This window comes from Schistocerca nitens, chromosome 1 (assembly GCF_023898315.1).
Source record: "Schistocerca nitens isolate TAMUIC-IGC-003100 chromosome 1, iqSchNite1.1, whole genome shotgun sequence".
Lineage (NCBI taxonomy): Eukaryota > Metazoa > Arthropoda > Insecta > Orthoptera > Acrididae > Schistocerca > Schistocerca nitens.
This window is the reverse complement of record NC_064614.1, coordinates 889,539,709-889,553,233: the sequence shown is the minus strand read 5'-3', so window position 1 is coordinate 889,553,233 and position 13,525 is coordinate 889,539,709. Positions and strand designations below refer to the sequence as shown.

Genomic DNA, 13,525 nt, shown 5'->3' with positions numbered 1-13,525 from the left:
CGTAAAAAAACATTTTAATGATCTGATATACGCTAAATTCCTCTAAATAAGCACATTATCTTCATCATTTTGAATTAATCTCAGTATGGAGCAAATCCAATACGTAAAATTTCGCCTAAGATAAACGTCAAAGCATTTTTGTGTTTAACTTCGCACCCTAAGCTTCCTCATAACACGAAAGTGGACTTTTAGTTGTGACTCACTTATGGTATAGTAAAAACGAGCAGCTTAAGCACAGTTTTACATAAACTCACCACGAGAATTAATGTTTTTTCTATCTCACTCCTTCGATTGCAAAAACGTCTTACACACCAAAAATAATTTCGAGCTGGAAAGTATGCGTTGTCATAAAAACTGAATGTTAAGTGATTATACAAACTGCATAGAAAACAATTAACAGCACTCAAGACAATTTTTTGCATCATTAGAGATATGCATCTTTATTAAAACATACCAAAAAAGACCTGCAACAATTGCTGTAGCATGAATGTCCCAAAACGCAAGTACTGACATTATCGTTAAAGAAACTGAGGCACAAGTGAAAGCAATAAAGCAATTTTGTTCCGTTATCCATACTGTGGTGTGGTTCGGTACCTCGGCTGATAAGTTCCATATTGCAAATCCGAAGGTTTGGAGTTCGATTCTCAGCACGTCATAGGAATTTCCCTTGCATTTTTCACTTCTTTTGCCTCTGGCAGTGATATACGCAAGTGAAATGCCAAGCTGCATCGCAACTCGGAGTCCCCTTTAAGGTGAATGCCCCCCTGTAAATGGTTTGGTAAGTCAGTCCAAAGGTCGGAGGAAGGTATACCACCTCCAACAGAACCATGCTTAGTAAACAAACTGCTTTGATCAAACCATCCGTTGGGTTAAGGTCAGCTTTACTTATGGAGGAAGTATATACCCAACGGGTAAGCGATTTCGATGTATTTTCGCTTATTCGCACTACATCCATAGATGTGACAAATGCTGCTCTGGCGTTATCCTCTCCCCAAACATTTTCGAGAAATCGAGGTCCAAGTTTTACGAGCGTTTCGAGTACCACCCAAGACTTGCACGAGTCGTCGAGCAGCAGCGTTGGTTAGCGCAACCGGCACCATTTGCAAAAAAACTTGTTTCGATGTCTTCAACTATTTATAAAATATGAGGGTTGTTATGAGTGATTCACTGTCGCCGTATTGTTCGCGCGCTACATAAAAACCATCTTCTGGAGATCGACACAGACCTCTTCCTAAAGAAAAAGTCAGCATGTTAGCTGGCTTTTATACGCAGCAATGTATGACCTAAAGCGCGTGAAATGTAAACGCATAGCGAGTTTTTTTGCTTTGGAAACAACTTGAATTTCGTGTTGTGGATTGTGTAATTCTGAAACATCGCAGAACTATGAGCGCTACAGAGAAGCGTTAAATCGTTTGAGAAAGTTTGCAATGCAGCAGGCGTGCGCACGACACATTGCTAATACTAGTACTACGGCACCGACTGGTAAGCTAACCAGCGTTCTTAGTGTGCAACTGCGGGCGCATAGAGTAGCGCTAAACAGTGGCTCTATTGGTATATCCAAAAGCCAGAGGGGGGGGGGGGGGGGGAAGGCGCAGACCAGCAGATTTCTCACACTAAGGCGGCAGACTGTAAATCTTCCCGTACTGCGTTCGACTCACGTCATTTTGTTTCTAATCTTCCACCAACATTTGAACCACTACAACAAATCTTGTTTCTCCAGAAACTAACAATAATAATAGTGATAATCATAGTGGTACATTCATGGTGAGTTGCAATAAAGCTATAACAAGGAATCGTGATGAAAAGAACATTTACTTATTGATAATTCATGCACATATCGCAATGATGTCATACCAAGGTACTTCTATTTCAAATAATGTACATACGTGATAAAGAGTATTGGTATACAGATAATCATCCTGATCACAAGTCGATTACGCTTCGCCTCGAATCTGCCATTATTATTTATTATTATTATTTCTTTCAGAAAGGACCTTGATGCCTTGCAGCGATACAGGTGTTTGGAGGAAAACTAGAAAAGAAAATGGGCTTAATATCGACAGACGTCTACTGCCTTAACCGGTTGCCCTAACGTCACTGATGGACGGCTGGTGCTGTCGTACGCAATTCAAGAGATTCATAAAACTCTGAATCTCTATTTCTCTCCAACGCTTGACGTGTGCACAGTAGCAGAAGAGAATTTGTTACATATAACTGTGTACTGCAATCGCGCCCAATGTGAGTAAATTCGGAGACACGTTGAGTATTTGTTTCTCTGGTTAGCCACGGTGCGCAGAACATTTTATACGGTACTACGGCTCCAGACGAACGCTCGACCGTCCAGACGGCAGTTTTACCGTAAAGCGCAGACGGACTCCAGGTAGCCATCCAGGCACGGTGCTGGACAGTGTACTCACCAGGGACGCGCAGCGGCGGAGCCTGGAGCAGCGGGCGACCATCGCTCGGCGCATCCACCATTCAAATGCGTCTTGCTTGCTGGCTGGCTGGCACCAGTTTCGCGAGCGCAATTGTCTCAATCAGCTGTGTCTTCCTTGCGAAACGGGAAATCTCTCATTAGCGGGCCCCAGCCTGGATGCATCGGACGCGTTGGCCGGCGCGGATTTCACTCCTAATTACACGGTGCTCATTCCAAAACGATCAAACCACTCGCTAATTCTGTCGTCTCGCCAGCTAGTCCATGTCTCTTCACTGTGCGATTAAATGAGCACAATATACGCTTATTACTCCTTGCCACATAAAAGAAGAGACAACGGTGATAAATTCACTTGACACACAATCGATACGACGACTTTTAGAAAACTGGAGGTCAGCTCAATAGTTGGCTGCATGTCCACCTATGACAGCCACTCAAAAATTGTGCCTCACGTGACATGTATGCATTTAATAGTTAATAAACGGTATAAGATATCGAAACAATGTTTATCGCAGGGAGGGACTGAAGCAAATCTGAGGGCTAGTCATAAATTATCACCTCGAAAAAATAACGTTACGTGATTAACTTATTGTCTGTTGGCAGGTGACATGTCTGCAGTCTTGGTACACATTGAAACTCCCGAGCCACAGTACCACAGTAAGCCGCTACAGGTGGCAAAATAAATTGGCGCTGCCCTCTGATAAAGCGCACGATAGGCCTAATTCGGTTTCGGTAGCAGCGGAAATCATGTAGCAGCGTCAAACCTACCCTGAGTACTAAATATCATTGCTTCGTGAAGTGGTGCGTTTAGGACTATCACACTTCCTCGACATTGGTACCAAATCATTTGTATTTTTATTTTTCCTTCGCGAATTATATATGTGGATGCTTATGGTAGGTATACTAGCAAAACATCCCAGATATAATTAACAAACTATCCCCGCCCTCTCCCCAAGCTATATATTACTGTGCAGGAACGTAGGGCACGTCAAGCTTAATTACTAGAAACGAACTACTACTGCATGTTGTACGGTTGAAGACGAAGGGAGCCCACTTGAAACGCGATGCATTTTAACGTTATTATAACTCAACGTAATCATAAAATTTGGTAACTCATTAATGAAATATCATTTAACTGAACCTCTTCGCGACTTAAAATTTCCAGAATATGTCCAGTGTGTTTATTCTTTCAATTTACTTCACATTATTACAGTAGTGTGTGCTTATACATCGTGAACTAATCAGAAGCTACACACACAAATATTATGATTCTTTTTGTTCAAGCAGTACGTCTGTGCAATAATTCCCAGGTGCGTGCGGCAGTAAAGTGTACTACGTTGATGTGTTCCTGCAAAAATCTAAGGAGGCAACACCAATGGGGATAAATCACCGCCCTGCCACCCTAAAAATGAGCACCTTAACTATCGTAGCTAACTAAATGCTCTTTAATGGAGTTGCTTCATTACTGGTTCGCCATCCAGTGTTGCGCTTCGTGACTCGGGAAGTCTTTTACACCGTTCTAAGCTTGTTGATATTTTCAACACCTTCGTGGCCGTAGAACGGAATAATAACACGCTATTCAGCAGGCACGTGAACTTCTGCGTCACATCAAGATAGCTGGCAAGCAACTCTCCAACGAAACAATAGCGTGACGCTAACGCAGTCTGGTAACCACTCAGTTCCACATAAACAAGCGTTGAGGAATAACATGCTATCAAAAATAAGGGAAAAACGACCTCGTTTATATTTGACTGAGGTATCTACGGACAAATGTAATGGGAAAAGAAGGAATGGTAAGAAATAATAATTCTGTAACTGTTCAAGAATTTAGCATAAGCTGCTAGAGGGAAAATAAATTCACTGCGCTTTTCAACTAAGCATTTCCTAGCAGTTCCCTCGATGCTATCACCGAGAGATGGGACCAAAGGAGAAAGAAGGAATCGATTTCTGGAATATCGTGCTGAACATCCTGATTCAGATTTTGATGCGTTTTATACACAGTTTGATACGAAAGGAGAGTATCAGCTTCGAGGAACACAATCCATTGGTTGTGGCTAACCTTTCTCCAGAATAAAATTTCTCCCAGGGCCGCCACTATTTGGAAAAGGTGTCTGACGTTATATTTCGCGATAAATGGCACATCAGGTCATGAAATGGACGACGCATTTCTGATGATGCAGCACACATGTTGTAATTTCCCCTGTAAATCCAGGTCATTCTAGCAAAATCTTCAGACGCACACTGCCATCTGGTTTTCGCCAATGTAACACAGAAACTTAAGTAAGGCTATTTGGGAATAATTTGCTGTTACTGGAACATCCAATCTCCGGTTGGTTTATAATAATTATGTTCGTAGGATAGCTGATGAGACCGACAGCAAGGTGACAAATTTGGGGTTACTTGGGGTTCAGTTTTACTACAGTTTGAATGTACGGATAGAGGATTTTTTTTAAACCGCCGTGAGTGAACAATGCCCCTACAAAAAGTCGATGTAAATTGTTATAGCTTTGTTTTGAATACTCTAATGGGCCCGTGGGAATGGAAAGATCATTCCGTCCGGGTACAGATGAAAAACAAAGGAAACGAAATGTGAACTGTTCTATACATCAGATTCATTAATGAAACTATGTAGCTGCTAACACCACAGTATCGTGTAAACTGTGCGGAATCACAACGAAATCATAGGTAAAGCGAAGGCAGGCTTCGATTTATTGGTAAGAAGGTAGCAAAACAATATTTTTCAACGAAAGAGACAGTACAGAGGACACTTGTGCAGCAAAGAATCGGTTCTCAAAAGGGGGGGGGGGGAATAAATGGTTTTTTAGCTCCCCCCTCCCAAAAAAAGATCGTGAAGCTGATGTTGGATTAAAAATAGCATGCACAAAAGTTACGCACGCAATCGTTCTTCCTACATTTAACCCGTGACTGGAATGGAAAGAAACTAATATTTTGTACAGAAGGTACTCTCTTCATGTACTTTATAATGTTTCGCACAGTATAGATGTAAATAGCTGTCCAGAAATGAGATAGCAACGGGTACGCCTGAACACAGGGATCATATTATCTGCACGTCCCACATCACCGTGGCCATAACATTAACTGCATCAGAGGATTATCGGCATTATAAGGTGAGACCTAAATAGAGTATATATGTCAGCACGCAGCTATAGATAAAGTTTCATTCCGTTCACACTCAACGCTGGTGATATAAACAAGAGTCGAAATAAGGATCGAAGAATGTCAAAAACAAGTACCGTGGCTATGTAATAAGAGTCTCCATAGCGAGACGGCCTTGCGTGGGTCTCATCGTGACGAAACGCACTATCTGAGAAGGGTAGCCATTGTTTTTCAGAGATGCCAGGGCAGAGCACATCTGCTTGGACGAAGTGAGTTCCGTACTGGCCGAGGACAGACACGTCCCTAGCTGGCACGGTCTGCTGCTTCTCGAGCACTGCAGCTGCTCTCTTTAGAGCTGGAAGAGGGAACTACACACAGACAAACTTGTTCGAGATGCCACAAAAAGCTCAACTGAAAACCAGAATCTAGTGTTTTTTCGCCAGGACAGCCAAGGCGGTGGTTTTCCCCCACGAAATATCAAGGGCAGATAAGTGGTAACTCATGTTGGGCGAGATGCAGCTTTTTCGCTATAGTTCAGTTACTCACGAGTCTAGTGCAGAGTTGTAGCACTGTGCTAATGCAGCAAAGGTTGCCGTGTCGGGTATGTACGGAATGATGAAGCGTTAGAGAGCACCAAGTTCGTGATGTGCTATGTAAAATGTAATGGGAGGTGGGACTAGTTTTACAGTCTTTGAATGCCTTCACGATGACGATGGAACGCTGCGGTTTAACAGGTTCTGTCAATCTTCTCGGAAGCCGTTCACGTCAGCCTTATTCGCAAGACCTATTTGATGTGTAGCATATAACTGTGAATATGAAGAAAGAAAGCCTATAGTCATAAGTGTTTGGTTGGTAAGAAATGCTGGTAGCAAGAGGTGTGGTACCCATTTGTCGAAGCTAATGTGAATGAACTGCACAAAAGATACTTTTATTTTTTCGGAAATCTGTGACAGCGTCATCCCTAATACTCAAGTCTCTTATCAGCAGAATGTCTTAAGGCACCTGACATGCTATTGATGTCATTATTGCAAGAAAATGTGACATTCGAATTTATGTTGCTGTCTAGATCTACATATATTAAATAAGAATTTGACTTTATGCAAATATCTGCCAGTTACCGTCTTGCTTCCCTTATAGATGACTCTACAGGTAAGAACTATTGAAATGTGTATTTCTCAATCGTCCATCAAGTCTGGTTTAGATTTAATTAGTTCTTTTAAACCGTTATTCCATTATATAGTCAAGGATAACAATTCATGGCGCTGTCATAAACTATTTAATCAGGGAGAGTGGTGCAATAACTCGTGATAAGATGTGAATACATATTGTAATAGTCTTTGAATTAACGAGGCATTTATACGCCACGTGTTAGGTTTTACTGTTGTAATAAAATCACACAGTACTATAAAACGACCAACGAATGAATAAACTAACCAGCCAAATAACCAACCACATCAACCTTGTCGCCTTTGTATACGACGCTACGCATTCCTCAAGAGCCCTGCTTATGAGACCCAACGTTGAGTTTTGTAGACGAGATTTCGTCATAATCCATGTGCATAAAACAACTGCCATAACTCTACTACTGACGTCAACTACATAAGTCTATAATTATGCACACTTGTCCCACGATTCTTCTAGAAAACATAAATGATCTACGTTTTTATTCCAATTGTCTGATACCTTTCGTTGTTCTAACGACCTACGACAAACTGGTGCAACAAGTTGCAACGAACAAGTTATTTCTCACAATTTATGTAGTGCCTCATAGGTATCATGTCTGGTCCAGATGCCTTTACACCGTTACGTGATTTTAGTTGATATTATATTCCGCGAACAATTATCTCAAGACGTACCGCTATTTCGGCGTTTGTGTGTTGACTGTGAGAGGTTGCATTCATTACCATGTTTACTAATTAATAAACAAAGCAGTAATTAACATTACACCTTTCACGCCTCTTATGTATACAAACATTTCTGAGAAAAGTTTCCTGCTCAGCCTACTACGTTGTTGAAAAGAAGCATACCCTGTTATTGAAAACAGTATTTCAGAAGCTGACGATATGGCTGTACAACTCAAATACTCCATCGTAATTTTTTGTAGCTTTAGATAGGTAGTATCGATGATGTGATTCCATACTTCTAATGTAACTTGTTTAAGGTTTACAACGCGTTCTTGTGGATAACTGAATTGTTCCATTTTGTAAATTATTCTTTTCTCGCGCTATTTTATAATGTTCACCGTATAAGTCAAATTTGGTTTCTCTGTTTTCCTCTGCTGTGTCAACGTTTTGCTAATATTACTGACAGTCGTTTCAACTACTCAGGCAAATCCTTGATGGTTTTGATTGCCTTCCAACGTGCTAAATCAAGACGACGACGATATAGCTAATTAATATGTTAATCGTTCAGTTGGTAGTAAGCACTTTTTTTACTTCCGTTGTGATGCTACTCCTCCTCAGGTTCTCTCCAACAACTGGCATTGGTTGCATGGAAGATACTTTGACATTCGTTCTACCAGTTGTCGGCATTGTGTGTATAACACTGGGGACCTAGAAACGACGTTTAGGCTTTGGCCCGTATTAGCCCTCAGTGGTTCACAACCCCACAACAGGCCATAGCAGTGCAACCACCTCACACCGAACCCACGGTTATTGTACGGTTCGGACCCCAGTGGACACCCCCCCCCCCCTCACCCCCAAGGGAACGTCTCATACCAGACGAGTGTAACCCCGAATGTTTGCGTGGTAGAGCAATTACGGTGACGCGTAGGTGGAGACAGCGTTTACAGCAATCGCCAACATAGTCTGTAACTGTAGCAGAATAAGAGGAACCAGCCCGCATTCCCCGAGGTAGGTACAAAACCGTCTTAAAAACCATCCCCAGGCTGGCCGGCACACCGGGCCTCGACACTAATCCGCCGGGCGGATTTGTGCCGGGGACCGGCACGCCTTCCCGCTCGGGAAGCAGCGCGTTAGAGCGCGCGGCTAGCCGGGCGGGCAGTTGTTGGCATTACTTTACTGCCCAACGCACTTTTCGCAGACGGTTATTAGCATAGGTGGTGCACTAGCAGGGCAATTAATTATATAAACCACTCGACGCAGCTGCAAAAATCTTTCAGTCATAGAGAATGCTGAATTCCACTTACCGTGTGTTAACTGTAAGTTAGTCAATTACGAGAAGGGCTTCCGGGGAGCGGAGCCACCCCCACATAGGCAGTATGATTATCTGTGTAGGGTTGGTGTGGTAGGCGTGAGGACGGGGGGGGGGGGGGTGGAGCGGAGAGAAGCCCTGCCTGCCTACTGCAATGTAGACCTCTCGACCTGTGCTTCACGCTTCCGGAGAAGCAATAATCACGCACGGATGTAAAAACTGTTTATATGTTGTTCGTAATCGAAACTGAAATCGTCTTGTATATTAACATGTTTAGTTGAGATCGTAACTGTAACACTTACGCAGAGTTATCGGAAGGAAGAGAAACAATACGAAATACAGTGAAGTACAGAACACTACCACAGCGGACAATAATTATTACCTCATACTGTAGTTGGCTGCATCCAAAAAGAAATGTTTACAGCCCGGAGACTTCCGACTTCTACCGATATAGGAGCAGAGCTATACAAGTGTCCTCTGTACTGTCTCTTTCGTTGACAAATATTTTTCTTTTTTTTAGTGCTACCTTCTTACTAATAAATCGAAGCCTGCCTTCCCTTTACCTACGATTTCGTTGTGATTCCACACAGTTTACACGATACTGTGGTGTTAGCAGCTACAAAAAAAAAAAAAAAAAAAAAAATGGTTCAAATGGCTCTGAGCACTATGGGACTTAACATCTATGGTCATCAGTCCCCTAGAACTTAGAACTACTTAAACCTAACTAACCTAAGGACATCACACACATCCATGCCCGAGGCAGGATTCGAACCTGCGACCGTAGCGATCGCGCGGCTCCAGGCTGTAGCGCCTAGAACCCCACGGCCACACCGGCTGGCTTTCTGAAGGCAGATCATTATCCTTTTCACAGCCGTAACCAACCCAAGCTGTCTGTCAGTCTTTCCAGTTGATTTTCTTTTGTGATACCAAAACACGATACAGGAGACGAAAACACGACTTTTTCTCCCAGAAACTATTTCTACTCCTACAACCGTTGCACTGGCGAAACATCGATGGTCGATGTTTAATCTTCATAATACCAAGGCGGGGGTGCTTACTTATGCCCGGCTTTAGGAAATAGTGTTATCTTGTTGGTAACTGGATATTCTAAAAGTCTGACGTTTCAATTACACCGAACCGAATAACTTAAGTCTGAGTAGTTGATTTCACTTTCCACTACGAACGTTATTCAATATTTTCACTTTCAGGATCTCACCAACACATCAAAGTCTAAATCAACTACAATAAACGAAATTTTCCTTTCTAAATTTGTTGTGTTGGACATAAATGCAGTGAGTGTGGTAAAATATATTTTCAGGTTATGGGCCCTTCGGACGTCTCAGTACTTCTTTAAAATGTATGTTGTCAATATATGTTTACAACAACCATGAGTTTTCTTTTTTTAACATTTTTAGGCTGGGCATAAAGTACCCTCCTCCAACTCCCTCCCGGTAATGCGGGCTACGGAAAATGCTTCGGTATTGCTAGGGTTAAACTCGCAACATAGATATTTAGGACAAAATCGGGAGGCGAAATAACGTGCTCTCGGCGCCAGTGTCCCAGTCGGCAGGGAGGCCGTTTCCTCGTCCGTGCAACACGGGCAGCTGTTACGAACAAACAAAGGAAAGCAATAAGAACGAGAGGCAAGGCGCCGCGGCCGTGACCGGTGCGTGATAAGCGTCCGCAAGCCGAATTCCAAGGTGCCGGATGCGCAGCGACGCGAGGCGCTGGGCTGTGCCAAGGAGCACACCTGGCCCCTTCTCCCAGCGACCGCCCCATCCGGAACTCGGCCACGGCGGAGCCGCTCCCGCCTCGCTTGTCAGCTTCAAGCGGGAAACGGAAGACACATGTTCGCCACGCTGCCACTGCTTCTAACACAGCTACGGCACTCAGTCGCTGCGGAAACTGGCGACCGTGTATGCGGATACAAGGTATTTCCTCACTGACTCGACGATTGACGTCGTTCGCGACCACTAAGCTCGTACTTCCCACAAACACATCAGCTCCAGGAAAACCACACACACACACACACACACACACACACACACACACACACACACACACACAGAGAGAGAGAGAGAGAGAGAGAGAGAGAGAGAGAGAGAGAGAGACCGCCCACACTTCTTATATAGTAAAAATGACCCTAATCCTAGATTATGGGTACACGCACTGAGCGAGTTGCCTATGTCGTCGCGAAACATTTAACTATACTAGTCAATTAAGGATGCGTTCGGCCCGCGCGCTGCTTCCCGAGCGGGAAGGCGTGCCGGTCCCTGGCACAAATCCGCCCGGTGGATTAGTGTTGAGGTCCGGTGTACCGGCCAGTCTGTGGATGGTTTTTAAAACGTTTTCCATCTACCTCGGCGAATGCGTGCTGGTCCCCCTTATTCCGCCTCAGTTACACTACGCCGGCGATTGCTGCGCAAACACTGTCTCCACGTACGCGTACACCGTAATTACTCTACCACGCAGACATTTGGGGTTACACTCGTCGGTGTCCGGACATTTGCCACACCGGACATTTGCCACGGTTTTACCTGCTCCGAAGGGTCGGGTCCTTGTCCCCCCCCCCTCCCCCTCCTCACCCGGCCGCCCAGTTTTCTTTCGAAGTTCCGAACGTGACATCAGTATGGAAGATATTACAACAAACAAGGGCAGGCCTCCTGCTCATTACAAAGGTTACGCGTATCTTAAACAGAGGGAATCTAAAGAAGGTGTTGTTACATGGATGTGTTTACCCCGAAAAGCGGATCATTGCAAGGGAAAGCTGCTTTCGAGGAACGCAGAAGTGTTGAGCGTATTAGAACATCTCTGTGGACCACCTGACGATGCAGCTCTGAAAGTGAGAAAGCAAGTGGAAAGGGCGGAGAGAAGGTCTCGAGAAGAAACTACACAGTTATCGGAGATCTACGCGGATGAAATGGGAAATCTACATAATACAGTTTGTGACTTTGTTACAGTGATGCCTAATTCAGAATCCATGAAGAGAACCACGCGTCGTCGACGGAGTCAAGAGCGGGGGAACCAACAACAGCCTTTTTTTAAGAACTCTTATAAAATTGATCTTCATGAAGATCTATTAAAAATGGGAGATGGCAGTAGTTTTCTTCTGGAAGGCGATCGATTAGAGGCGAGAATAATGATTTTTAGTGGAAGCAAAGGAAAAGAAATTTTAAAAACATGTGCCCATTTTTTTTATGGATGGAACATTTAAGAGATGCAGCAAGCAGTTTGTACAGACCTTCACCATACATGTAGACTTAGGAGGTCCGATTAAAGAAACAAACATTCTTCCTATTGTATTTGCACTGCTCCCTAATAAGAAGGAAGACACATATGTTCGTCTGTTTCGTCTGATAAAACAGGCAGTGTCTGAATGGTGTCCTAAACAAGTAAAGGTGGACTTTGAGGCAGCTGCGATATCGACCATTCGTCAAGTTTTTCCCACAACTGAAATATATGGATTCTATTTCCATATGAAGAAGAATTTATGGAGAAGAATTAAAGTTCTCGGTCTAACTGAGGAGTACCGCTAGAACGAGGATTTAAGACTTCACGTCAGCGTGTGTGCAGCGCTGGCAGTTGTAAAACCGGAGGACGTAAGCAATGGATGGATTGAGGTTCATGCAGAAGCTCCTGATAACGGAAGGTTCTCTCATTTTCTTGACTACTTTGTGGATAACTGGCTAGAGAATGAGGATATCGCAATAGAAATGTGGGACTGTTACGGAAAAAGGCACCGAACGACGAATGCTGTTGAAGGGTGGCAAAACAAAACAAATAGTATTATTGGAAACCCTCACCCTAGAATCAACTATTTGGTGGAGTGCTTGAAAAAGGAAGCATAGCTCACAAACTGCATGTACATGAAATTGGAAATAAATCTTGAAGGTAAAAAGAGGAAGAAGAAGTACTTGGAGCTGGACGACAGGATAGAGAGAATCGTAAAGAATTATGAAGAGACTGGCAACATTAGGCCTTGCTTAAAAGCCATTGCCCATATTCAGAAACTGGACTAAAATACGTTAAAAATGTGTTAAAAGCTATGAAGACCACTGAGTCCTCGCAGATTACTAAGATAAAATTATTAAAACATTGAAGCAGCATTATCGGAGCTAATATTAAGTTCTAATTGTAAATAGAGTGTACATTAGTTCAGCGTGTTTAGGCTGATTTTACACACGCCAGAATGGTAGTGGGTCATTTATCATTTTCACGGTCCAAAGCCTGTGCAAAGTGTGATGCGAATCAGCCTTTAATGTAAAAATTAAAAAGTGTTTCAAGCCTCACAAAAGTATCCCTATTGTTGTCACGTTAAAATAACTTTTTTCTACCTTCCAATATTATGGCCATACTACTAAATAATTGTGAGTTCTAAAATAATTTTCTGAAGCTTCACAATCGCAACTATCACCTAAAATATCATGGTTTGTTAAACTGATAGTATACGCTTTTGTGAAAGAAAATGGGAACTTAACCTTTAAATTGAACCTAAAATTGATATCCCAAAACTGATATGATCCTAAGGTTGACAATTTTGGCACCTCAAATATTTTTTATTTAAGATTAGCTGCAAACATTTATAGTAGATGTAAATCTACTTAAGTACATTTAAATATAGTCCTTTAAAGATTAAAATTTCTTACTAAATTGTTGATTATCTTTAAACAGGTCAGAAAAGTAAGGAGCTTACTACTGAAAATTAATTGTTACTAAAGAACATCAGAATCAAATGTATTAGACCTACTTTTCTTATACATTACAGACTTTTTGAAAAGATATTTGATCATTTCCTCTGTCACTGACAGTGTAATTTCAGTT

General features: G+C 42.7%; 1 protein-coding gene across 5 annotated transcripts in view; it reads right to left on the bottom strand.

The window, feature by feature from the left end:
• Positions 1–13,525, bottom strand: part of LOC126191653 (inositol-trisphosphate 3-kinase homolog) — a 524,458-nt gene that overhangs the window by 47,450 nt on the left and 463,483 nt on the right. Inside the window, exon 1 of one of the 5 annotated variants that reach the window (XM_049932547.1) lies at positions 2,418–2,466. The exons of the other annotated variants lie outside the window; for them this stretch is intronic. Coding sequence (XP_049788504.1) covers positions 2,418–2,459 — 42 coding nt within the window. The 5' untranslated portion in view covers positions 2,460–2,466. Of the gene's footprint in view, positions 1–2,417; positions 2,467–13,525 lie in introns of those variants that run through there. 5 annotated transcript variants of the gene reach the window in all.